General features: G+C 38.7%; 1 protein-coding gene across 11 annotated transcripts in view; it reads right to left on the reverse strand.

Moving 5' to 3' along the window:
- The window catches only part of FRYL (FRY like transcription coactivator), a 160,583-nt gene that overhangs the window by 98,224 nt on the left and 35,231 nt on the right, over positions 1–27,128 (reverse strand). The window contains exons 1-2 of one of the 11 annotated variants that reach the window (XM_030492106.2): positions 22,137–22,183; positions 18,590–18,667 (exon numbers count right to left, since the gene is read on the reverse strand). The exons of 8 other annotated variants lie outside the window; for them this stretch is intronic. Coding sequence is in view for 1 of the 3 variants with exons in the window: in XM_030492103.1 (XP_030347963.1) it covers positions 390–480 (91 nt within the window). In the remaining 2 variants the exon portion in view is untranslated. Of the gene's footprint in view, positions 1–389; positions 522–4,506; positions 5,519–18,589; positions 18,668–22,136; positions 22,184–27,128 lie in introns of those variants that run through there. 2 more of the 11 variants (XM_030492104.1, XM_030492103.1) reach the window with 2 other exon arrangements.

The following is a 27,128-nucleotide window of genomic DNA, read 5'->3' on the forward strand; positions in this document are numbered from 1 at the left end:
GAGTACAGATTTGAGGAGAGAAGAGGTGAAAAGAATGAATACATCCTTCCTAGCCATAGCAGGTAACAAACAGAAACACCAAGTACAATAATGAAAAATGCTACTACACACAGATTTTTAACAACTCTCATTCCATCTCTATCTGCGAATGAACAAAATAAAAATTCAAGAACCTAAGGATACAACACATTTCTAAGTAAACGGTCACTTTTATCCTAAATATGAGAGATCCTGAGAAAGCTAAAGCTTTGTTGGACTCTAACTCACATATTGAAGCTAACAGACTGGAAAGAAATGAGAGAAGTTTAAATCTGCTTTCAAACATCATTAGCTGTGCCCAGTCAGAAGAAATTTCGCATGGCAGCTGCTTTGGCTCCTTCTAGACTTACCTACTGGAGTATGCCACAATTCCCACATTATCAGGACTAGGGACTTAAGGGAACATGTCACAACTCCAGCCCAGTCCACACTCCTTAACATCAAGAAGCTGGTACTCAACCAGCTCGTCTCCTCCTGTGCAAGCAGATGTAAGCGTGCAGCTGTGTTATGAACTGAACTGGTAAAGCAGCATTACTTTTTTTTCCTCAGGTTAATTTTGATACAATCAGTTGTCCAATTTATTCACCACATGACCGCATATACGCTTGTGCCAGCACAAAGAGGAGGGTCAATGCAGGGGCAGCACTTGCCTTTTTACTCTTCCGGCAGCAAAGCAGAGTTAAGGCTATCCTACTCGTTAGTGTTACTAATCTCTGTGTTCACATGCACAAATTCTTCTGTTGGTAACAAACCTCTCCCCAATAAACCAAGGGAAAAACGTCAAACCAAAGCAATTAAAAATGTTGCCATGAGAAGATTACAAATATGTTACTTCTGCCAAAATGCCAGTGTATTCAAAAGGCAGAATAAATGACTAGAATTTACTTCCATCTCTGAACTTGCTGAGGACTCTAACTAATGGCAGCATTAATGGTTTACATTAATGACTCTTGCCTTGCATATGACAATGTTCATGATTTTATCTGTTGTAAAAGTAGTCAAGTTAGTTAAATACATACAGGGAAAAAAAAACAAACATAGGAGGGGAAAAGGGAAAGAAGTTTGACTGTGTTTAATAAGAAAATATAAGTTAGAAGATACAGTAGGATTAAAGAAAAGCCAAAATCTGTTATTGGATCTCTTAACTAGGTCAAGCAACATTATTATCTGGTATAATTATGTTCAGTGGGATTCATTTACTCATGAATTTGCAACTGATAACCCTATAGGAAGGGTCTAGGTGGACTTTAAATAGCATGTTTAATGGAAAAAAAAAGATGTCATTGCAGGTCAGGATTAAATAATTCCTTTCTGCTATTCTTTGCCATCAAAGCATAAGGCATGCTCTGCTCCTAGCTGCCAGAGAAAATGTAAGTTTCGAACATTGTTTTGAAGCCTCAAAACATGGACCATTCTGCAGAACTTCAGATGAAATCTGCAATCAAAGATCATACCACTCACAACAGTTCAAAAACAAAAAACTACTTTCATAAATCGCTTGAAAACATTGAGTGTTACTCACTTGAAACAATATCCTGTTTGTTTGCCCCGATGTGAGCTAGCACTACGTGGGAAATCTGGGAGCAACTGCCGTAGGAAATCTTTGTTAAACAGTATTGTTTGGTTGCTAGGGCCACACTAAATTGTTTGGATAGTTTCAAGGAACAGTAAAACAATACAAAGGATAATTAGACAGACGACATACTCCTAGGTCAAAAGGCAACACGCCCTGATGTATGCTAAATGAGAAACAAAGTTGTTTCATGTTAAATGTCCAGAACTAGGAAAGGTTACTTAATACCCAACTTGGTATTAAAGAACACTATTTTTATCATCCTGCTTCTCCTTGTGTAGCCCAAGCGCAACAAGTATTTGAGGATATAAGTAGTATCCTATGTACCAACAAGATTATTAAGGATTCAAACACACAAAGCAGGTACCAAAAGGTAACAAATGCGCCCCAGGCTGCGACAGTCTGTGAGTGCATTTTACTTCATGGCTAATGTGAAATGATCATTTTTAGCTTTCCTACGCTTGTTTGGGTACTACTTTACACTTAGCCAAGTGTTGACATTTCATATGTGCTTTAAACAGTACTTTCCAAGTTTTTCATGTCTTTTTCTTTAACTGAAATTTGCTTTCAGTCGCTGCTGTTTCTCAGTATGTTAGAAGGGTTGGACTGAAAAAAAACCTCCATCGGGCATCTCCCCTCTTTCAAGATACTTGAAAATACATTAAGAATTATTTTACATTTTTTAAATAAGGTATCAACTATAAAATAAGGATACTCAACACGTTTTTGAGAGGGCATCCATAGTCCTCCTCAAGCAGATGATATTCTTCAATGCTATTTTTAAGTTCATTGCTAAGGCAGTAAATAATTTTACACTGCTTACATTTAATAATTAAGCTTTTTATTATTATTTTTTCAGCACACTTAATATCACAGGTTCTTTAAGTTTCCTGTGATACTTGTTGCAGAATAGGGTTTGCATGTCCAACTGACAAAATGAAAATTCCCAAGGATTGAAAATATTATCTGTCTTACTTAAAGGAATTTTAATGAAGCTCCATGTCTTCTACTCTGATAAACATCAAGAACATTTCATCCTACCTCACAGAAGGGATATTAATATACATGGAAACATATCTTGTTAAGAGTGCTTCATAGCAACAAATCTTCAGTATGGTTTTTCTTCCCTAATAAGGATGTCAATACCCAAAAGAGATGGCAACCTATCCAGTATCATCCCAACAAATTATGAGCAGAGACAAAAAGTCAAACCTCAGTTTCCTGTACCCCAGACCAGCAGCCTGTTTTCTAGAGCAGACAACTTCTTCAATAACTTTATCATTATTTCACAACTCTACAACTCCTGTAGACCATCAGGCTTCTATTGTTTTCAGTCTTCTTACTCAGATCAGTGAAAAAAACTCATGATTAGAATACGAGAAATGGTGAACATCTTCACGAAGACAATGAAGATCAACATTTACTGCTCTAATAACAGACGTACATTCCAAATCTTAGCTTCCAGTCTATAAACAAATATTTAAAAAAAAGAAAAAAAAAGAAAGCTAACCTTTGCTTACATCTCTTGGATTTGCTTTCAGAATAGCAATAGGAGGATGCAACTGCTACTGATTTATCCAACTGATTTACCTGGATTGCTCCAGCATGTGACAGCACTATAGACCACCCAAGTCTACTTCAGTGCTTTCTGTCCAAACTATGTCCCACTAGTGATAGTGCATGGAGTCTGTATGTAAGCTGGATTTATTACGCCTTACCAGCTCTGTTAAACCCAAAACCCAAAACCCAGCTGATCTCACGCACAACCAGCACCGCTGCACTGGCAGCTCTGGCTGGTTCCTTGGTTCACCAGCATCATGCAACTGCTGGAGTCAGCAGTCGTTACAGAGATGGTGGATGCTTCTCCATTACACTGCCTTTATCCAGTTATTTCATTAACACTCATCTGCCAGCAAATGTTACTCATTTTAAACTATGCTAATTGATCACAATAAAAGAGAAGAAATTGCAAGTCTGTAAAATATACTTATATACTTATTTTAATGACTTCCAGTTAGATATAAATGCTATTCCAATTTTTTCAGTGATGTGTATTATTCTTAGTGATGTGTTCAGATGGACTGAGAGAATGAGTTTTTGTTAAATGCCAATTTTTGAGGCATTCTTAGGATGCATTTAAAAAAACAGTTCTTAATAAAAATATTATTCTTGATACTGGTATGAAAACCTGAAAGCGAAGGGAGAGGCACAGCAGCCTCCTGACTCCATCACAGTCATGTCACCTAGGATAACCTAAACAATGTCAGTAAAATCCACAGCTGCTGCCAGTAAAATGATAGATCTATTAAGGGCCACTGACCACACAAATTTTCATAGACTGTTTTACCTAGATATTCTTCTCCTTTACATAATATACAACTTCTGATGGGTAACACCACAAGTATAAACACAGTGGTTAAAACTTAAATCAGTCCAAATAGATTAGAATATACATGACTGGGAAAAAAATACCAATCAAATCTGCCCTTTCTCCCATATTTCTCCTATCTTAGTCTGGATCCATAGTTCCTGATGAACAAACATCCTATTATTTTCAATAGAAACTACACAACTAATTCACCCAGTGACATGACATATGGCATTCTCTCTTCTCTGTGTTGGCAGTACACAGTGAATTATCTTTAGAAAATGTTTAACAAAGATCATGGCTCCATGTGTCCAATTACACTATATGAACAGGCAAAGAACCACCGTTTTCTCATTAACAAGCCACATGGACTAAAAGCCCAGATGGCAAATTTTTGTTCAACACTTTCTTGCACTGATTTTATGTAAATTTGATGAAAGTAATTAAATAACCAGCAGTAGTAGCTGGTACTTCTGTCATGCATTTATGCAACGTCATGTGTTAGTAAGATGAATGGATTACCCACCTGTGAAGTAGAAACAGGTTTAGAACTGGCTTAGTTCAGCAGTATGTTCAGTGTAATGTCTGTAAAGCCAAGTCAAACCTTCCAGTGACAGGAGGTTTTTATGTATATTGGTAACTTCCCCTCTGTGGCTACACTGGAACTCATATTTTACTTCTGCAGTAGAAACGCTTCCCTAATTGACAATTTATCCAAGGAGCTTCAAATATGTTTCTATTACATTTTAGCCAAGCTCTGGAACAAAGAAATTTAAATGCATGGTGCATCAATAATCAGAAGATAAGTTTATCTCAACAAGTAGCTAATTAAACATATGGCTAAAATGTGAAAGATATCCTGGGAGGGAATATGGAAAGGAAAACAAAGTTCTTGGAGTGTACTGTGGTACTATGACAGATGACTCAAAAAAACCTCACCGAAATCTTCTGAAGCTTTATCACACAAATCATTTTCTATCCCCAACAAATATGAACATCCTTTCTTTATGGAAAGTTGACTCAACTAGGAGAGCAGCTGCCAATTTGTCTAGTTACTTGCATGAAGCTTGATTCTTGCTTTCAAAGCCTCTTAAAACACAGGGAAGAAATCAGCTTTCCCCAAAAGGCAGACTCCTCTGCTAGTAAATGGTAATAGAAACATTACTTCAGGCCAACACAGAAGAAATTCTAAGGCATAAAATCTTAATCTGGCAATATCTAGTTTTCTAGATATCTGGGCCAGATAATAATTCCTTAGCAGATACAGTCTTGCTGCTACTAATGATCCTCGAATTTGATTTTCTGCTTTATAACTAGGTAGTTTTGCTTCTCCCAAGATCCAGTAGTCTTTTTGCCCGCTGCTGTTAATAGTATCTGACAACTTCATTCATAAACTGTAATTTTTAGATTTTCATTTGGCATAATGCTTTCTTAACAATCCTTACAAATTGTCAGCAGAGTAACATGTTATCCTCAGTTATCCTCATACTGTACATAGAGAACCTGCTTCTCTATAGGACTGTGACTGAACAGGACAAACAACAGCCACATGTATCATGTACAACCACCTAAACCAGATAGTGGGTATTTTATTATGAGAAAACACAAACACTTTTCTTAAGAAACTTAATGGTTGAGAAGGAGGTGAGATCTGACATTCAGGACAGCGACAGGACATCCAGGGCAGCCAGTGAGAAACAGAACACTGGTCGTTGCTGAGCACACTCTGTCCACAGAGAGTGTCGGACTCGAGAGCAGCAGAGGCTGCTACAAGCTACAGCCTCAAAGATATTTGCTGAAGCTCACCTCATCTCTCATGCTACGCAATTCTAACTTCATTAGTATGGGATGGCAGGGCAGAATGCGCCATCTATGGTGCAAGTAACTACCTTTTCAAACAAAAGAATTAAAATCAAACAAAAAAAAATCACTAAGATGTATGTAATTTTACATATTCACACTTTAAAAAAAATCCTTAACAACATAACAGATAGGACATAGATGGGAAATGCTAGCTGAAATTGCTATGAGCATATGCAAGAAGTACAACTTACTATGTGAATCACTTTACAGAGCCTTCTATGGTAGACCATGCATGTAGATTTTTATCAGACAGGAAGAGAAAAATGAAGAAATCAAAAGCATAATTTTGACAGTAAAAGATGCCAAAAGACCAAACCATACACATTGGAAAACAATGTGATAAAGCACAAAAATTGGAGGGGGAAGAGGAAATCAGTTTGAACTCAATTGTCTCAAGTCCTGCCCAGTCATCTTTGATTATGGCATGCCATCAGGAAATCCTGACCATTAAAATGTCAGACCATTAAAAATGTAGTTTATGTAATCCCTTTTCTAGAACAACTGCCAGAATAGGAAACATCTTCAGATAAACCATTTTCATCAAATTAAATTTCAAAGAAACCTTCACTTAGAAAGGCGTAACATTTATTTAATAGCATACTTCTAAACTGTTATTATATTTAACATACTTTGCCTCACTGTCAGAAAGCTGTTCTCACACAAGATCAGCTTAAAAGAATGTAAGGGATAGGTTTCTTTTATCTGTCCATAATCTAGAACACAATCCATCACATATGGAAGTAGAATAATGGCAGGAACGTAAAGGTTCAGGGCTGTAAGTTAAATTCCCAATGGTAATAATGAGAAATGCTTTTACTGTCCTGAAGTTTTATATATCTGTAGCTTTTGATTCAACACAAAGCTGCACATAAAACAAAGCAAGTTAGACTTAATATACAAATTTCTGATGGCAAACAGCTCTGTAATCAACTTGCAAACTTCTGAGGGAAAACATATGACCCCAAGCAGACACCTGTTACCTGTTGTCTTCTTTCCCAGTAGACACTGTGAAGACTTAACATGACCCCACTGTTGAAATACTTTGCACAGCACCAGCAAAGCACTAGTGCTGTGTTGTCAAGTGACAGTGGCACGTATCCTGAGATCTCAGTTTCCTTCGAAGCACTGAACTGTAAGAGCTGAGTATATACAACTGCCAAGTTTCGTTCATGTACAAATTTTGTATTCCTTCAAAAGAGCAACCAACCACATAAGCATAAACCCCCTTAAACTTCTTGATTTTCCTATACCTCAGTGTTAGGCTTCTACCTCTTTGTAAGCCATACCTTCAGTAACAATGCAAACACAGAAGCAATTCTATGATTAATTCAGTATGATTAAATTGGGGGAGAGAGAGGGAACACGACCCACCTTTCACTACTAATTCTAAAGAGCAGTATGTGATCTTATTTTTATATTTAAAGTTGTTACTGCAACAGAGCTAAAGATGACGACTTCCTTTTGAATATGGAGAGCAAGGATAGATTAGTGTAACTTTGGCTTGTTCAATTAGCCCTCTTGATCCACACTTGCCCTGAAAATGTGCATCAAGACACGACTGAGCCTGAGCTAGTAGTATTCCTTGGCTTTCAAGGGGACCTATAAGCTCAGGCTCATTACCATGCCAGTCATGGTTATCGTGCTTTTAGATAGTACTGTGCATTCAAATGATAGCTGAGAGGCCGTAACTCATGAAAGCACCACATCTCTCCTTCAGTTTCAACTCCTGGAGTCAGAAGAACAATGCGAAGGAGCTCAGCTTAGATGTCTAGCTATCTGGCATCAATTCCAGTGATTCATGCCATCAATTTTTTCTCTAAACACAAACAGTAACAACTTTCTCTGATGATATAAAAACTAAAAATGTTGACACCATCCCATGGCTTGTGGCTGGATTCCCAGCCTGGCTGCAGCATTGACCCAAACTTCACCAATAAGGACCCAGAAATAAGGTATCCTTTTGAGGTATGCATAATAATCCTATCACTTGTATCAATATTTTCCAATATTTTACCATTAGCAGACATTTTTGGTTGGCTGGGGGGGGGGTTTGCTTGAGTTTTCTTTTTTTGGTTGGTTGGCTGGTTAGTTGTGGCGGGGAATTTCTCTGCTAAAGAAAAATCTCTGTTTCTATTACCATTTTTCTCTGCTAACAGAGAAATCTATTTTTTCTTTCCTGAGCTATCAAACTGAAGGCTGCACTAGGCTGGAAATCACTGATGCTCTGAAACCTATGTTAAACATGAGCTAACAAAGGCAATAAAATTAAATCAATGCTTGGCTAAGTGATGTTAAACTAAAAAGCATAAGGGAGGCAAAGGCAGCAGCAGAAAGATACACCAGTCAAGCCTGGGGACTAGAAGAGTAGTAAGAGAGGGAAAGAGAATCACATTTGCTAGTGTTTATTCCAGATTTCCATGTACACTTTTCTACAAGCTAAGGAAGCATACATTTCCACAGCAACGGTGAGAGTGAACTTACTCTGAATGAAGACTTCATTTTTATGGGACGCTAATTAGATGAAGAGAAAAAAGCACAAACTAAACCCTAAATCTAAAGCTTTAAGAAGTAGTACCTGAAAATTAAAAGGCAAGGATATAGCATCAAAAGGAATACAAACACGCTGATATACAGGCTGCACAGATAACTTAATTCTAATGCTTATCACTGCAAACATATCATCTGTGATGGTTTTGATTGTTTTCAATATATTAACAGATACATATCATATACACCACACAAAAAAATGCATCAACTAAAAAAATGATCATAGGCATGCCTTTGCTAACCAGCAAACGTATATTTTCTCTCATCTTTTCTAATCCACATTTCTCTGGAAAAACTAAACTCCATATCCTCAGTTTGAAGACTTAAGGATATAAAAACCCTATTGATGCACTGTACTGAGAGAAAAAACAACGTCAAAAATGCTCAACAAATTAGCCCTTGATACTATTGCCAAAAACACAGTGTCAGAAGCCAACAGCTTTTGCAAAGAGTTCTCTGGCCGAGCACAACCACCCAAGGTAGTTTGTTTAACCCCCACCTCCCACTGCCTGCTTATTCTTTCCTTGTGAGACGAGGGCAATTCCAGCTCCCAGCAGAAAGAGGAAAAGACTTTTCCTCATTATCCTCATTATGCTCATTATCCTCAATTATCCTCATTAATGTCAAACTGTACCTTTCCTGAGTAAATGCAAAAAGTAATGAATACTGGCAGCTTTGATATAGAAAGCTATTTTGGAAAAGGACTCTGGAGCATCAGCTATAAAGTAACCAATAACTTCAAATTATGTATCATAAAAAAAACTATTAAAGAAACTATAAGGAAACCAAATTAATGTATTTTAATATGCTCCATATAAGCATATTAACATTTCAGATGAAAAAGGTACAAGTTAAAAATGTACAAAGTCACCTACAGGTAAAGCTCAAAACCACTACATTAGCCCAGACTAGCCTAATGTCTGGGCCAGTATGGGCCAGTATGTCTGGGCAGTATGGCAAAATCTGTTCTGAAGTCTTCCATACTGATGGACAGGAATAAAAATATGGTAAAATACAGAACCATACTTTAAAGAGAGCAGCCTGTAAAGAGGTAGAAGAACTGTATCACAGCTACATTCAGAACTGTAATCATTTGAATAATACCAGGTTTTGAGGCTTGAAAAGTAACTGAGCATGGTCTGTAAAAATGTTACAGAACATTTTTACATCTTTGTAACTAACTGCCTAGTGAACTAATCAGAAATATAACAGTATTTCTGACACTGAGGTATGGTTTGAAAATTGAAGTGTTAGCTATACACACAAGGATTAAAAAAGAGAATCAACAAACACACACATTTGAGCACTGGAATATGCTCAAGCATACACAAATCAGGGTTAGAATAAGTCTCATGTATTACGACTCAATTTCAGGAAAGAACAACTGTTCTGCGCTCCGATTCTGTCAGTACCACCAGGTAATCCTCCATATGAACATACAAGCTGAAAAGGGAAATAAATCTCTGAAGACTAACTCAATCTGTCACGTTCGACACAAACATGCTGAGGAGGGAAAAAAGAAAAAGAGAAGAAAAAAAATCAACATTTTCAAAGGTATATTCTTACAGTCAGCTTGCTGAGGAATCAAAACAACAAAACCTGATTATTCACACATCCCGATAACTATCTACATTTAACTGCCAAAAGAAAGAACATGTTCCCTAAAGTTTTCTGCTTTGCACTGAGGGCATCAGCTCTTTTGAGTATTCAGCTCTGATGGGTTTTAGTTCCCAGTATGACTAACCAAAGAGTTAGCACATAGGAGAGGTTGATTATTTTTCAACTAGAGCATAAATTTCCTTGTGATGGCAAACCCATATGCCACAACACTGTAGGAAATCTCTGTTTCTAAATTAGTTGTAGACCTCTGTGTTTTTCTGTTTACTAAATGTACTCTTCTAAGCCAAGTTTTTTCATTCACCAAACTCTACAGAAATACAGCAATGTCAGCTGCTGAGCCGCTGGTAGTCTGGGATGTCCGTTTCCTTTTTTTTTTTCTCCTTGAGGAAAAAAGTTTGATAAATGCGAAAACTAGGAAATATCTAGAACATTCAGGATTGTTCACTAGGTCACTTACCAAATTTGTTTTGCTTCTGTGGCTAGTGTGGGAACTGTACTTTGAGGGTCCTCAGCACTTCTTAAGTCTTTAACAGCATAAGGTAGCACTGAGTTCACACAAAGCTCTAGTCAGCAATATTTTTTTAAAAGTAAGCATGAGGCACTTCTATTTGTAACCAGACCTCCTGAAGAAATTTATCTATGCTAATTGCAAATAAAAGTAAACTAAACTAGCAAGAATGTGAAGTTGTGCAACTCCTTAGAAAAACAGACAACAGCCTTCAGGGCTGAGGCAAGGGCACAGCACAAACCTGGCAAAAAAATCTCACACAGCATGCAGACAGAGCCAGCACTCGAACTGGACTTCTGTGAGGAGACAATACTAAGTGCTATGCAGTGCTATTCTTAGCCACCATAAACACACCAAGCTTTCAGACTTAACGGTTTCTTTGTCAGTTCCAGAGGAGGAGACTAGTCATATCTGAAATAAAAACAGATTATTGTATGCTTGTCCATGCAACTCCAAAATACATGGCTAAACTGGTCATTTGAAAGACGTGAGCTCTATGTATTTGAATTCAAAGGTAAAAGAAAAAGCTTTTTCCTTTTACCTTCCTCAACTTTAATTTTAACTTTTTCTCTGACTCTAATTTACTTCAGAAAATAGTTTGCTTTCCCCACAATAAGAACCTTTATCTGGTTTCAATACATTCTTAAAAGCTGTAAAAAGTACTTCAGAGAACTGTAACTGAGAGGCTCAGATTGGTATGGGAAGGTCTGGCTGTAAAGGTACATGGGGAAGTGGGGCTCTCAGTACAGCCTGTGTGAACAGCACCCATGTGAGGAGGTCATGGAGACCCCACACACACATCTACCTGCAGTTTCACACCATACCCAGATCTGGACCAAGGTGACTCATAACGACTCATAGAGATGGGACAAAATGGAGACACTGATTCTGTCAGCTGCAAAAACACATATCCAGAATCTGCTGGCAACAGAAGAGGAACGTGAGACATTGTGCAATGTTGCACCTGGCATCCTTACCTCCCATACGATGGATTCCAGATTTAACAGCTGGACACAAGCACTCATGGTGCCTTTTTGCTGTACGGACACCTTGAACAACCTTGTCCTGCTGCACAACTGCTGGACAGAGCTCTTGGACACCTACCCTGGGGCTTGAAAGACTGAGAGAGCAAGTGAAAACCCCTTCCTCCCCCACCCCCCCAGTCCTTATTTTAAATAACATCTCCTTTCTCTCTCATAAGGTCTCACATTTACAACTGCTATATGGTTATACAATGTTGCAACAGTATTTCCTACACTGTTTTCTGATAAAAGTTAAATAGTAGGATTTGCATTTTGCAGGAAGACACAGAAGATATCCACAGTCTACCAGTAAAGTAACAGAGATGATCGCCTACAAAATGCAATATGGTAAAATCTGTTCTGAAGTCTTCCATGCTGATGGGCAGGAATAAAAATATGGTAAAATATAGAACCATACTTTAAAGAGAGGAGCCTGTAAAGAGGTAGATCTGTATCACAGCTACATTCAGAACTGTAATCATCTGAATAATAATTTGAATAATTTGAAAAGTAACTAAGCATCTAACTGTATGCACTAACACCAACTTATGGCTTGGCCATTAATGACAGGAGCAGTATTTTCATGGTATTTAGATAATACAATTCATCACAAATATAAAAAGAAGAAGAAATATACTGGAAGAAAGATATGAAACTATTAAGGCTATGCTTTAAAAATTCCTCAACATCTGGCCTTCTTCAGGTACAGAGGGCAAAATTTCCTTGTAGAGGATATCACCAGAAAATGGTTGTATGCTCTATAATGGTCCTTACTACTGCTACTGATGAAAAATAATAATAATAATAAAGTCACTTAGGTTAGCGATCAGAATCAGTGGATAGCCAACCAATGCTGCCATCTTCCAAGTTGCAGTATGTAAATATACTGGTAGCATTATTTGAAAACAGAGCAATACTTGGTTCATTCTTAGTCAAATATACCATTAACAAAACTGGTTTTATGTGTTGCCCAACTATTCACACTCAACCCCAGAAATCTCATCTTCTCTGGTAAAGATTTTAGATCTCAAGCTTCCTCAGTGTATCAGTTACACAGGCAAAATCTGTTTGTACCCTAAGAAAACATTATCTCACTAATCATTCTACAGTAATAAAACACAGACTAGATTAACAACTGAACAACTTTTGAGAGGGACAGAAGCAAAGTGCAGGGAAGCAGCCTGGCCATGGTGGGACTATACAGAAACTATGGAGCTCGGTCGGGGGTTAGGGCCTCAAAGCACAGAGCGCTCTGGTCCTGACACCTGGAAGGAGACCAAATGCAAACCACAAAACGATAACAAGCTCTGGCCTCTGCTGAGTTAAACTCTCAGCCAGTGACCTAGAAATTTGAGTTTCGGATCCAGAACTCATCACTCACATCTTTTTCAATGATGACGCAGTGTTTAAATTTGTATGGCCACATACTGACGCCACCATAAAACACCAAGCTGTTTTAATCACGCTAAAAAAGCCCACTTCCCTTCTGAGCTGACTGCAAGTTTCCTAGACCCACAGAGGAATGAGATTACCATTTTCATTCTCTGCAGACGGAGAACAGGAGGCAGTCTGACCAGCACTGAAGGCACTGCTGCTCCATGGCCACAGACACAACCCAAGGGGAGGAGCAGTGTTTAATCTCAAAAATATCAATAAATATCAATACCCTGCTAAAGCAGCTGCACTGATGAGAAGCACAGGACAGGAAAACAGAGGAAACTCAAGAGAAATCTATCAGGTTTTTTCCTAATTGTAGATGCTGATGAAAACTTGTGACCCTTCATGAGGCTCTGCCACCTCAATGGAGTCACAACGCAGACCGCACACGAGCAAGCGTCTTCAAGTTAACAAGACAGATCAATACATTTAAGGGTTAGAAACACCCCGTCCCCCCTCACACCACTTTTTTAGGTAAGACACACGCAAAGCACACACACATTGCAGCGCGAGTAACTGGGACAATTAACTCAGTCCTAGCCTACAGGTTCTGGATAGTAGTCCCAGTCCACAGGAATCAGAGACTGAGGCTCCTGACAATGATACCCCTTCAGAGAAGATCCTGTCAGGATGGCACACGTGCTCTTCCACATCTTCATGGGTCTCTCCCAGCCCCCAACAGCTAAAGCTATCCAATATTCACTATCACTTTTTGGCAGTCATTCTTCACAACCTCCACGTTAAAATTGCAAATGTGAAATGAAAACAAATAATTCTCAAGGACATGACACCACTTTTCTCGGCACCATTTAATGTGAATGGTCTTACCACCAGTAAGAAAGTAAGGAAGAAATACAAAAGCACAGAAAAGATATGAAAGCTTGAGAAAGAATTAAAAAAAGTGCAAGAATATCTCTAATAAACAGTATCTAAACTAACATGAACCAAGGAATCAGTACTTCCTCACTTCAGGTCTTCAGAATAAGCAGTACATACTATATTTTTGTTCTGAACACTTGCATCTCCAGGAAAACACCAGTTTGGCACAGCAAAACTAAATTTTAGTGAGGTTTAACTTCAGCTCAAAAAGTTTTCATGCTCAGTGGCAGCATAATTCACATCATTCACCACACATACACATTTTAGATAGCAAAATTGTATAGACTTGCATCCAAAAACACAGAACCAATGTTGGTGCCTCCCCTAGGGCCCTCCCAGGCCTTGTCCTGCCATCCTCTCCCCTACTCGACCAAACAAGTTATGTTCTTGTTTTCCCTTATGCTCTCCCAAGATGAGCGCTCTAGTTTTCCAGTTACCGTATCCCCTCCAGGGATAACGCAGACAGAAAAGATAGGTACAAACTATAAATTAAATAACTAAAAATTATTCAAAGAATCTCTGAACAGTACTACAGTGACAGATGCCAGGAAACTTTTAACAGTGGAAAGACTTTCCTTTTGGTCACCTTTTGCTGTATTTGTGAGGTAAAACAATATGAGCAAAACCAGGCTTAACATAATTCTTTCAGAATTACTGATACACTTTTACTTTCTTTCCTGTGGAAGAATAATTACAGCTTGAGTACCCTTTCAGGGTTTTTAAAATCATAATTTAAGAAGAAAAAAATAACAGAAAAAGACTCCATAATCTTACTCATCCATGCACTTCTGCTAAGGAATTTCTAGGTTTTGGATTCCTACTTCCTCTTTTCCTATCCAGTTAATTTCTGACGAGAAAGAGGTTCAAAGATAAGAAGTCCCCTACAAGCAGAACGATGCACAACTCCACCTTAATATTCCTATTCAGTCTATCACAGGTTTCTGGCCACAGTGTCTCAGAAATAGCTACCAAAAAGAACCTTTTAACTTCTCAGTCAAACCTCAGTACATCTGGGTTAGCTTCCTTCTTCCTTTGCTTTGCTATCACAAAAATGAAGCGCCAGCTGCCAGCCTCTCTTTTTCCAGGACAAGACCTCGTTTGTAGCTGAAAGAACAGTAAAAATCTGGTGATATTTGGCCCAACTGCTGTGTCCCGCTGACAGCCGGCATAAACAAGATGTCAGAGAGAAAAAGGAGGCAGGTTTCCACTGAGATGTTGAACACTCAGTTTTCTAAGCCTAACACTGGCTGCATTAAGAGCCTCTGAGTTATTACTGACCAGTGACCCTGGTGCACTGGCACCCTTGCAAGCATCATGATTCCTAAGCTGGAGATCTTAAGTTCTAGTTCAGCAGCGTGAACAAAGGAAGCAACCAGGGATGATGAATAAAAGAAGCAAAAGGAAGAAAATCAACAATTCCTAAGGCTACTTATGGTGCTTTGATAGCACTGTGAATGTAACTATTTTTTCCAATATCCATTAATTTGTTATCATTGATTTGCAAGGGTTAAGACATTCACACATCTTTATAGATTAGCATTCTGGTCTGCAGCAATTGTCTACACAGGAAACTTCAAAAAGTAAAGTTGAAAATATCCCCAAATCACATGCTAGTTGTGCCCGATGGGCAGAACCAGGGGTCACCTGTACTTTCCATGCTGTGCTTTCTTAAGATCTCTTTGAAAAATTAATTACTTCTAGAACTTGAACTAATTCTTGAGCAGGACACCTATAAATATTAATGTTTTAAATTCAAATTTTTATTTATTCTGAACTGAGTAAAACCTGACCTACACATATATTGCTTTTCTTGTTTGCTCTAACTATACCTAGAGCATGAAGTCTAAAATCTGATAAAAACAAAGTCATAAAACATGTAATTCTGTAACTATATTGAAACATTTTCCACTTCGTGCTTTTTGAGAATCATCATATTTTAAATACTACTTGATCAGTCCATAAAAACTCCTGGATTTGCTTAATGAGAGCTATCAATGCAAAGTCACTGATATAAAGTTTATTTCTTCTATACCTTAGTTTTTCAATAATTAATATTCTAATAGTCAAAGGAAAAGGAACAATTCTATGCCTTAGCATTTTATTTTCTTCTGTTATTGCAGCTTAGCAACCTGTTGTACAAATCATATTTCAGTAAACTCCCCTGAAATTTCTACCAGAAAGTAGTTTCTACCAGACCTACTAACATAAACCTTTCCTTGTGACATTCACACAGGCAACTAGGAACATTGGAGTTCAAACACTTAATTCACATTTACAGTAGCATGGCCCAGAGCCTTTTAGATTCTGAGTGCCCCTTTTGATTTAGAATGGCCTGGTCCTCTTTAAATTCACCCTTTATTTTGCACTGTACCTAACAGAATTTGAAAGTTCTCTTTGACTAACATCATTACTCTTTGTAGAGGAATGAGGAAGAATCTTTCTACACAGGGGAAAACCTGTAACTACATGCAAACAGGATATAACACAGCAAACAACAGTTTTGCTCCACAGAGTGCTATAAAGTCGGCAGTCACCTTTCCAAACAAACACTGTTTTGCCAGTGATCTCTTAAATGCTATTAAATCTCTAGTGCCTGAACCTTTCCCCTTCAAATACAAAAGCATCAGAGCTAGAACATAAAAGGAAAAAAAAAAAAAGTCAGCAGAAATGGGGTATTTGATATGGGTTGTTGCAATTGGTTTATCTGGAGCTTTCCTGAGGTCCATGCAAAGCATGCAGTTTATTCTAGCAACAGTAGCTGACAGAGTGGTTTGCATTTGGGGCGCTTTCTCCTTTCAGTAGTGTTCTCTTCTGCAATTTGAATCATTACAGAATCTAGTTATGGGTTTAGCAAAAAGTATATTGCTTTAATAGAAAGAACACCCTCAAAGAAACCTCATTCTAGCATATCTATGCCTGAAGAAGCTAAATAATGTATATGCCATTGGCAGGTGAAAAGGTGACAAGGCTGCACTGCTGAGGACGAAGTCACCACTTTTGGCAAAAGTGATGAGCTCAGCCATCCTACAAAACTTCCCTTGTTTTCATCCTGCTCACCTGACCCACTTCTAATGGAGTGGGACTGAAAATGCCTGACAACTTCAGAACTTTCACTTAGGTACACTGGGTGCTCTTCAGCTTCAGCATGGTACATTGATTGGTTTGACTAGTTTGGATGATCTACGTACAGCCTTGTTGTCTCTCCTTCCAGCCTACATCCATTTATAGACCATGGTATTTCAACCCTACCCTGAAAGAAAACTAAAAGAAAAGTTATCTTCTCTTTACATAGCAAATTTTAATGTTACTGGCATTCCAATTAATTGAATGTATGCCAACACGCCATGTATCAGGAAATGCAGTGACTCATAATCTTACGTGCCCCAAGATGTACTGCACAACTGACCATCATAAAATACCACCTAAATTCACAAATAGGGCCAAATATGGAGGTTAAGCTCCATAATCCAAATAAAACAAAACAAACCTACAGATTCACATTTTATTGGTTGATTAACTACTGACAAAAACTTGCTTTTCCCATGACAACTGACACGCTGTAGAGAAGCCATCATAAGCACTAAGTCCCTTCTACAAAGAAGAAACTTACTGCTGCAGCAGTACAAGGACCTATTAGTACATTTACTACCTCAAAGTACACTTAGATAATTTTTTTTAAAACTAGTGGAATTTAGTAGCTTTTTCAAAACTTAACATACATTTGGATTCATCTTTCAATTTAAAATGTCACTTTTTTTTTTGGTGGGGGGGAAGATATAAGAAAAATTAGTACATTCTCTGCAGGCGGTCTATGGAGTTTCAGTATACAAGAGGACTACTCATTGCCATGACTTCTTTCAGTCAAAGTTACAATTAATAAAAAGCTTCCTACAGAAAGACTTAACACGCTGTTATCTGAGATATTTACCGTTGTAGAAATAAAGTTAAGACCCTACTTAATACTATACTTATTTTATTACTATTAATATTTGAAAAGGCACCAAAAGTAGTATCTCATGAAAACAAGATTGTGAAATAACAGTGATTTTGCCACTGGAATATAAAACTGCCATTAAATGATGTCTGAAAGTTCTCTAGAGCACAGTACTGCCACTGATAACTGCTATCCAAAGGATAGTTTGGAGGACAATCAATCACATAACATCTCAGACTGATTTTTTCCACAGGTTTTGTTTTTCTTTGCAGTTTAACAGCTGCTGGGGAAACAAGCTGAAATTTACCATAATATAATGTTTCCTAAAATATTGACAAATTGTGCTTTTGTCGCTCTTAGAGTATAATCCACCACCAAACTGCAACAGAAGGAGCAAATCTGTCCTTTTGCTAAAGCCATACACACCATCACATACACTCCCCACCTCAACCCCCTCTTCCCAAAGAACAAGACCAGCAACAAAACTTTTGTTCCACAATTCATACGGTCCTTTTTCATATACGTTCCTACCATGGCACTGTAAGGTGATCTCAGCTTTCTCATTTAAATTACCATTTCATTGCTGTCATCAAATGAAAAGCCACAGGATAAAATGAAGCCATTATATCTACTTTGTTAAATACAGTATTATCAGAACAGAACCTCTCTTGAGAGCCAAGAGTTCATTTTTGGTTGATAAAGGAGGAAGTAATCTTCAGTCAAGTTAATCCTAAGGGAAGGTAAGCAATTCTTCAAGTGCTCTTTTCATTCACAGAAAGAATGAATCAGAAGTACCTACCAGGCAGCTCCCAAGTTTTCACATGCTTGTCAGCACCCCGCAGCCATAGCTCCCATTCACTTCCATTTCTTTCTGATTCTGTAACACATATTCAAAAAAGACTGCTGTACAGGCAGATACAGCTCGCTTGCCTGCCACGACTTTGTTCCCTGGCTCACAAGTCTAAGGGACTTTGAAAATCACTGCCACAAACCCTTACCAAAGAAAGGTCAAGGGCAGTGACGTCGAGGTAGCTTTGGCAGGGGCAACATTATGAGCAGCCCCATTCTTTTTAACCGGTATGACTCTTGAAATGTATGCATGCCTTCAGAATCAAGCTGAGCAGACAAGAGGATTGAAAACCTCATGAACCACCTCCAGCAGTGGTTTACCAGAAGAAGGCAGGGATGAGTTCAAGGGCAGAGAGGCACCGCAGGAGAAGTGTGCCCTTCTGTTTACCAGGCAGACACACCACAGCTGCAGCACAGCCAGAAAGCTGTGTATTCGTTATTAGAAAGACAACAGATGCATTTTTTTTTTTGTTCCTTTTTTAATTATCCAGAAATAATTATTTATTTCTGAACCAGACAAGATTATTACTAGAGTGAATATTAGAAACACAGAAGAGCTTTTAAGAAAGCAGTAATGCTTGGGTGCTACTGATGTTGCCTGGAAAGCAGTTGTTCCTGTCTAGACTGTAAGGCTCAGAAATATATTCATAGTTTTCATTAAAACATATGTCGTATCTTACAGAACAGTATTCATTACATAATGCTTTTCATTGTGTGCAGCACCATGGTTGGCTTTTGAACCTACATACTGCATTACTAAAAGTAATTCTCATGGCATCCAGACCTCCTTAACCTTTAAACAAAGGCTTTTGTGGACAAAATATGAGATATTTCTTACACCAATCAACATAAATAACAATCAAAACAAGTCTTTTTGTTACAAAATCAGAAACCTCAGAAGAATGGATAAACAGACCACATATTCGAACTGCAATGGACTAAACAACAGAATCCAAAACTTTAAGAACATCAAGTTACATTATCACAACTCAGATTCCTTAAACACTATGGAACCAAACAACCTGAGGGCAAGCCAGTATAAAGCCTCCATTACACCCACAACTTCAGTAAGCAAATTATTCTTCAGCAGGAACATCCTCACTTCACTGTTGGATTAAAAGAACATTCCTGACTCCATTTAAAAAGAAGTAATGCCTAAAATTGTTGGCAGAGAGACAGCATTCTCAAACTAGGCCATATGAATGTCACTTCATTGTTGTTACTGAAAGAAGAAAGATCAACTACAATAAAACCTTAGCCAGCACTGCAACAACATTATGCCAGCTAAGCATGCCCTCAACTAGACCCATAGAGCTTTGCTGCCTTTCTGTTATACACTTGCACACTCTCTGGAGATGGTTATTTTTATGTATATGGCAATGCATGTAAGCATACCGGCTCCTCTTCTAATGGTCTTTAGCACACAAAATTCTGAAGTTATCATATAAACCATACAGAGTAGCATCTGCATCTAAGAATTCTATAAAAACACAGGAAAAAAACTTTCTCAAGTAATTTCTTAGCATATGAACATTTATTGAATTTCCAAGCACACGCTCAACATAAAAGTTGTGTAATTCTTTGTCTGCACATACTGCATCACTCAACTGGAAACGGTTTAGGAAAAAAGCAACTGGCTGTCCCACTTCAGCTCAGTTCACTGAGCCATCCATGCAAATCACACAGTACTTACACCCAGTGCAGGCTGAGTGGAGAGATCTGCTCCTGGCTGGTGTGCACAGTGGAAAGCATCAGAATGCAACTCTCACACACTTAGAGAGCAGGCACACAGCAATGCCGCGATCGCAGCAATTTTCACAAATGGAGTGACAGTCATAGGGAAAAAAGAAGTGAGATAACCTCCAGCTATCTAATCAGTGTGCATGGAAAATTAGTTTGTTGGTAGATGATCCAAGTACCACTTCCTGATGAAAGAGTCGTGAAGATCTTCCTCCGCTATGCTTACATAACAGAGGACATAAAGGAGAAAATATAGCATCGTTGATAACCTCTTCTCAGACACCCTTTTTTATTACTACTCTCTATCTTATTGCAGCTGACAATTGCCTTATCTAGATTCTGCAATTCATCTCCATATCTATACAGCCATTATTTATCTAGTTGCAGACTGAATTTATTGAAACTGAATATATTCTATGGTTTACTTCTGTTTGGATACAATACACATTATTACAATCAACTTTCAGGATTTCTAATCATGTTCATGAGACAACCTCAACTATTACTATAAAGCATCAGAAAAAAATCTTCCAGTTATCTTTTTTTCAGCAAGAATGTTAATAACTACTATTACAAGGTATAATTTGGAACTGATACAGTTAATCTGCAAGACATATGCAAAGCGAAAAGCAAAACCTATAAGGATGTCTATTCTGAAATAATCATAGCTTTAACTTAGAAATCATAAGTCTAGAAGTTACTAGTCCCAAACACGAATTACAGCAGTAAGTGCAAAATGCAAATCTCACACCTGAACAAGCTATAGGGAGAAACTAAATATCTGCATGCTCTCCTAGCACTGATTAATAATAACTATAAAACAAACAACTTGCTACTAATTCCTTCAAACAAGACAGATGAGTAAAACAAACAATGCTGTATTGGGGTAAAAATCCCAGTGGAGTTATTTTGATGAAGTGCTTGGTGAGTGGAAACTCTGCATCCCAGTACACCTCATACACCAATATATGAAACATAAATCTGTGATACCAGACACCTCCTGCTTTTGGCTTTTTTAATTTTTACAAATACAAGAATCTTAAGATAAAGGAAATACTTTGCTGACATACAGTTACGTCATCTTTATCATCTCATAGCATGCTGTCATTAAGCTGCTGTGCTTACGGCAGCAGAGCCTGCTACACAGTGCACAGCAGCTCCCTGGATGAGACCCTGCATTGAGGCGTGTGTGAAGGGGTGATCTAAGGACAGACCGTTATCTTTACCAGGAGCAGCATCCTTGCCTCTGCTGGTTCATTCAAGACAAAAAAATCCTCCTAGATACCGTAGATCCTGGCCATTTAGAAGATCAAAGCAGGCACTTTCTGCAGGTATAATAACGGTTTGAGGCATAAAAATAGTGCCCCCTGTAAAACACAGTCTGAGAATGACTGGTTTGCTTCAAGGGAGCATCTGGAGCTCGGCAGAACTAAGCATATGATAACTCTGCATCCTCGTCACCTCTCTTGGACAGCGGAAGGGTGCAAGGAACTTTATCAGACCAAAACAACTACACCCTGAGAAAATTAAGATACATCCATATACATAATCTTACATGACAACTAGGAAGCAGAGAGCACACTTTGCCCACCTCTCACACTGGCTACGCCAAGTTGCACCAGCACACGGGACCACTAGAAACCTGTCTTTAACACGTAATTTTACACAGCAGCATACAAAAAAATATTAAAATACGTATCTATATACGCGTGTGCCTACACACGCGCTGCGGGTGCGGATGCCAGCGGCATACTTACAGCCGCTGCCGCTCCACGACTTGAGCAGGGACTTGATGCTGATCTCGAAGAGGAGCGAGTCCTGCAGGCTGAGCATGGTGCCGGCGCTGCGGGCGGCACCCGGCACCCGCAGAACCAGCGTGCCGGCGCCCGCTGACGCAGCGCCCGGGGGGCGGCACCGCGCCCCGCCCCGCCCGGCAGGGCCCGCCCCGCGCCGCCCCTCAGCGGCGCTTCCCGGCGTCGGGACACACGGACGGGACGGACGGACCGAGCAGCGGCCGTGCCGCACGGCTGCTTGCGACCACAACCGAAAAGGGCTGTAAAAGGCTATTCGCGCTTTACCGAGTTTTAAATAAACTGCCCAGCATTACTGTGCACAGTGCCAAAAGCACGGTGAGCCTTACACAGCTAAAGATTGGAAAAACAGAAGGAAAAACAAACCCCAAAGGTGAAGAACAGGCACCCAGCAAGGGCCACAGGGTCACGAGCCTACCACCAGGGCCTGCAGGCGAACTACCGGCAATGGGGCTTTGACACCCACAGGGATTAGCAGTTTGGAGGGGGTTCTTAGTATCTTTTAAACGACTTAACACAATTTTGACGTTTCTGATGGTTTACTTCATTCAACATCCTCTCAGGGGCCACAATGGAAAGTATCTTAGATGTGATGGTTCTGGGTTTCCAGAGGTGCAACCCAACACCGCCTTTAGACCTGGCTCAGGCTTCACCACCACTCTTCCAGGATAAAGCAGGATACCCCATCACAAGCCTCTCCCCAGTTCAGCACTGGGCAAAGCAGTCCAAGATAAACCCCCTTCATTCTGCTCACACTACCCGGTACAACCAAAACGTAGTGGATCTCTGCAAGCCTGTGGAGTCATCCTTACGCAGGTCAAACACACATCTCCGTCTTGAGATTTTAAAGCACAAATCTAAAAGTAGACAAAAGCTTCAGAAAGATCTCTGCCTATGGACAGGAAGAAGTGATATAGAGAAAATAATGCTTCTGTCCATAACTGCCATGAAACTATACATGTAAAATGACCCTTGGGTCAAATACAGAAAATTGAGAGAACTGGATACTGAGATTACTCTGACACTGGCTGCTAGCAGTAATTTAATTAGGACTATTTAAACTATAACTTGACCACCACCACAGAGATTAACTAAAAAATTATACTGGCCCAAGGTACACTGATTAACTTAAAGCAGATTTAGCCAATATAAAAAAACCAAACCACCCTACAGTTTCAGAACTGCTCCTCAACCCTGTACTGAGAGTAACCCAGCCATGAGGAAGAAATCATATCTGTGCCCTCAGATGAACTAGAGTTACCTGAAGTTGTTGAAAAGATTAAGAATGGTGTACATCAAACACATTTAAGGTTTGTGTTGTTGTGGGTTGGGGTTTGTTTGTTTGTTTTATTTTGGCATGGTTTTTGGTTATTTGTGATCTTTAGGGTGTTGTGTTTTGTTTGGTGGGGCTTTTTTGTGGTTTTGTTTTGTTTACTCTATACACCTTCCCTCCCCCAAAGACAAAATAATTATCACTAACAGGGAGTCAGTGATAGATCAGTCAATGTCCAACTAATCAGTTCTACATAACAGGTCTAACACGCCAGCAGAAGGAAATTGGAGAAAGAGCAGAGAGTGTCAACTGCTCTTGCCCATTCAACCATCAAGACAGCTGCTGTCTGACATCCATTCAGGAGGTGAATAGTTTTATTAAGAGACTGGTGTGATCACTCAGTTTTCAGAGATTAAAAATAACCCAAATTTCCCCAAGGAAAAAAAAAAAAACCCCACCATAAATGTTTTTCTATAATAAGCTATTTAATTGCTACCTCTATCAGATAGGGTATAGAATGCACATCCGCACAGAGTAACTCTTTGGGACATTGCACCAAGCCTGTCCCCTGTCATAAGCCTGTTTCAGGTAACGCTGCTTATATAGTACCTCATACTCCTTTTTCATCACTTCTTTTATGAATACATTCAAATGTACACGTCAAGCACTCCTTTTTCCTCTTAGTAAGATACAGAGGTTGTATTTTGTTATGAGTAGGATATAAAGGTCAGATTTTAGAACTGGCTGATGAATTTCACCACTAATTTGAAAGACTCTATTAATTATGGTTGGTCTCTGACTGCCTTTAACAGTGGGCTACAGAGAGTTCTTCAAAGGAATCCTTGTTAACAGCATGCATTCCGAAATCATGAGCCAACTCTCCCAGCACCTCAAAAATAACGACTTTCTAAAATACACTTTGGGTTCTTTGTAGTTGCCCTTTTTCCCCCCTCAGCTTTTATTCTTTAAGTTATTAGTGCCAGAAACTTATTACAAAACAATCATCCCAGAAACCCTAGGAGATACAGTAAAAGAACCCCACAGAAACATTAATCTCAACCTTCCACCTTCTGGAGTCCTGTTAAGAAGACTTTCAAACAGAAGAGCTGCCAGTATTTCCATAAAGCAGTTTCAAAAGTTAATGAATGTTAGGAAATTTTTTAAAATTTGCATTTATTTACGATATTGATGTGTCTGGCCAAGCAAGTTACATGGCTTTCTGCCACAGCATCTAAGATTGTGTTGCACTATTACTTATTCATAATACCAGCTACTGATCACTGTCGACAGGGCTTGCTCAAGGATACCAGCAATTAATTTTAAATGCAGTTAGCTCAACAGAAAATATTAGCCCATTAAGAACTTCCAGGATGTTAAGAATAGTTTGAGAACTGTACATACCAAGAGCACAGGCTTCTTTTTCTTCCAAAAATTTAAGTAATGAGTACTACAAATACTTAATATTAGAACAGAAGTATTTTGAAATGAAAAATCTTCTTTCAATACTATAGGAACACACGTGTGTTTTCATACACTTAGGCACATATAGTAAGTTTTATTCAATTGACATCATTAGTTTACAAGATTTAAAAATACTTTTACTGCCCCTCCTCCCAAAAAAACAAATACCAGTGCAAGACCATTTAACAAGAGGGTAATGGATCTGTCAGTATCTTAGCATTATCATATAAGCATCACTGTCATAAGCATTATCTTATTATACAATTGTGCTCAAGCCTTCTAACACTTCTTCTTCACAACCCAATTTACATGCTTTTATAATCAAAGATGTATAGATGACAACCACTGCAATTTCAGACTTTTTGGGTTTTGTTTTGCCGTTGAATTGAGTTAATGAAATAACCTACCAGATACTAGAATAAACAGAAGATCTCAGGATAAATCAAAGCTTAAAATGTAACCTTTTAATTTTCAAAGCAAGAATAGTAGAAGCAGGAAAGAAAAACCATAGATCACAAGCCTCTGGATCTTGCCAAGCGGAGACAAGGCTAATTCACTGAGAAGAGTCCAATAAAAGTCACTGAGTAGAGTTACAAGAGATCACCAGCACGTATTTCTAAAAGGGGTGGGGTGGGGAGAAAGTAGTCATTTACAGCACGGATTCTTTTCCAGTTCTCATTTCCAGAGAGCAAAATGAAACAGACTTCTGGGAAGTACATTTTGTTTAAAACTGGGAGCAACAAGTATGTCCACTGTGAGAGAGTCTAAAAATACCTATTTCTTTGGAGTACTTACATGGGAAGTCTTCCATAAGATTATTATTTTACTACCCAGAGAGGTTGTATTTAAGTGTAAGGCAACAGCTTTGATCTGGAGCTGGTTTATGTAAGAAAAATAATCAAAACACCCCTCTGAAACTGAGGATTTGTACATAATTATATTACTAGGCTGGACATTACAGAATTCCAAGAAATACATAGTTTATATACTGATCCCAATATTTGCATACCTTTTGATTCTGGACCAGTTATAAATTTCACTATCAAAGGGAGCAGACTACCGTAATATCTATGGCTTTGATACTTTCTCAAGAGTCTAGGTGAGGTACATGTGAATGAGCACACTGGTATCAGTAAGCTCTTAAAAGAGCGTGACAAGAATAGGACTGTAGGTGTAGTAAAGCAGAAGTGCTCAATCTGCAAACGCAAGCTGTTTGCTCTCTACTAAAATGATTAATGCAAGTGTCCAGTCCACGCCATGCTTTTTGCTCAGATAGGAAGACCTTTTAGAAAAGAGGATGGCCGCAAGCAAAGCAAATTGCTTGAGCTGCTTCAGCAATGTTAAGTCTGCAGGCTTGAGGCTGCAAATAGACCCATACATTAAGAGATGCATGTGCAGCAAGCCCAGCTGCTCTGGGAAGCATTAGACCATCCATTCGTGGTACTGCTCACCCATGGCACGCTTGACCTATACAAGCAATGACAATTCAGCACTTCAAGAACACATACCCTGTAGGTGTAATATTCAGTACACGTACAGTAAGCCCAGTCACATGAGAGGCAAGGTTTGCCTGAGTGTTACAAGAAGCTATAGCACCCAAGCAATCTAAGAGACCAGACACTATCATGCTGTAGATAGTAGAGATAACAGAAGTTTCCTTTTCTTTATTTGTAGAATTCAGAATTTAATAAACACACTTACAAAAGGATCATTATACTTACTAGGACCAATACATGTACTACAAATGCATATGCAAAGGTTGTTTGTACAGCTTTTCTTTAATTAAAGAAGCATCAGACCATTTTCTTGGAGCTGCCCAAAAACATCACTGGCAACTATTTTGAACAATACACATCAAGTAAGTGCAGTGCACAACAACTGTATAACTGCCAGAGCTCTGGCCTCTGGCAAAGACCAATATATGAGACCAAAAAAAAGATACTTTAATATGGTTCACACAATGTTGTTTCAGCTTCACCTTTACAGACTGAAAAGGTATGGGGATTTTCATGACTGGAGATATTGCTGAGTATGTTATCTTAAAAGAGCGAGCAATATTTAACTTTCTAAAGTTTGCTTGTAAATGACAAAGGAATAGCGTTTTATATGTCATTCATTTATGTTTCACAGGGAACATGACAGATTTTTTAGGCTATTTCTCCCTTCCTCCCCCCCCCAAGGTGTTATTCCCTGGTTCTAAAACA

This window comes from Strigops habroptila, chromosome 7 (genome assembly GCF_004027225.2).
Source record: "Strigops habroptila isolate Jane chromosome 7, bStrHab1.2.pri, whole genome shotgun sequence".
Taxonomy (NCBI): Eukaryota; Metazoa; Chordata; class Aves; order Psittaciformes; family Psittacidae; genus Strigops; species Strigops habroptila.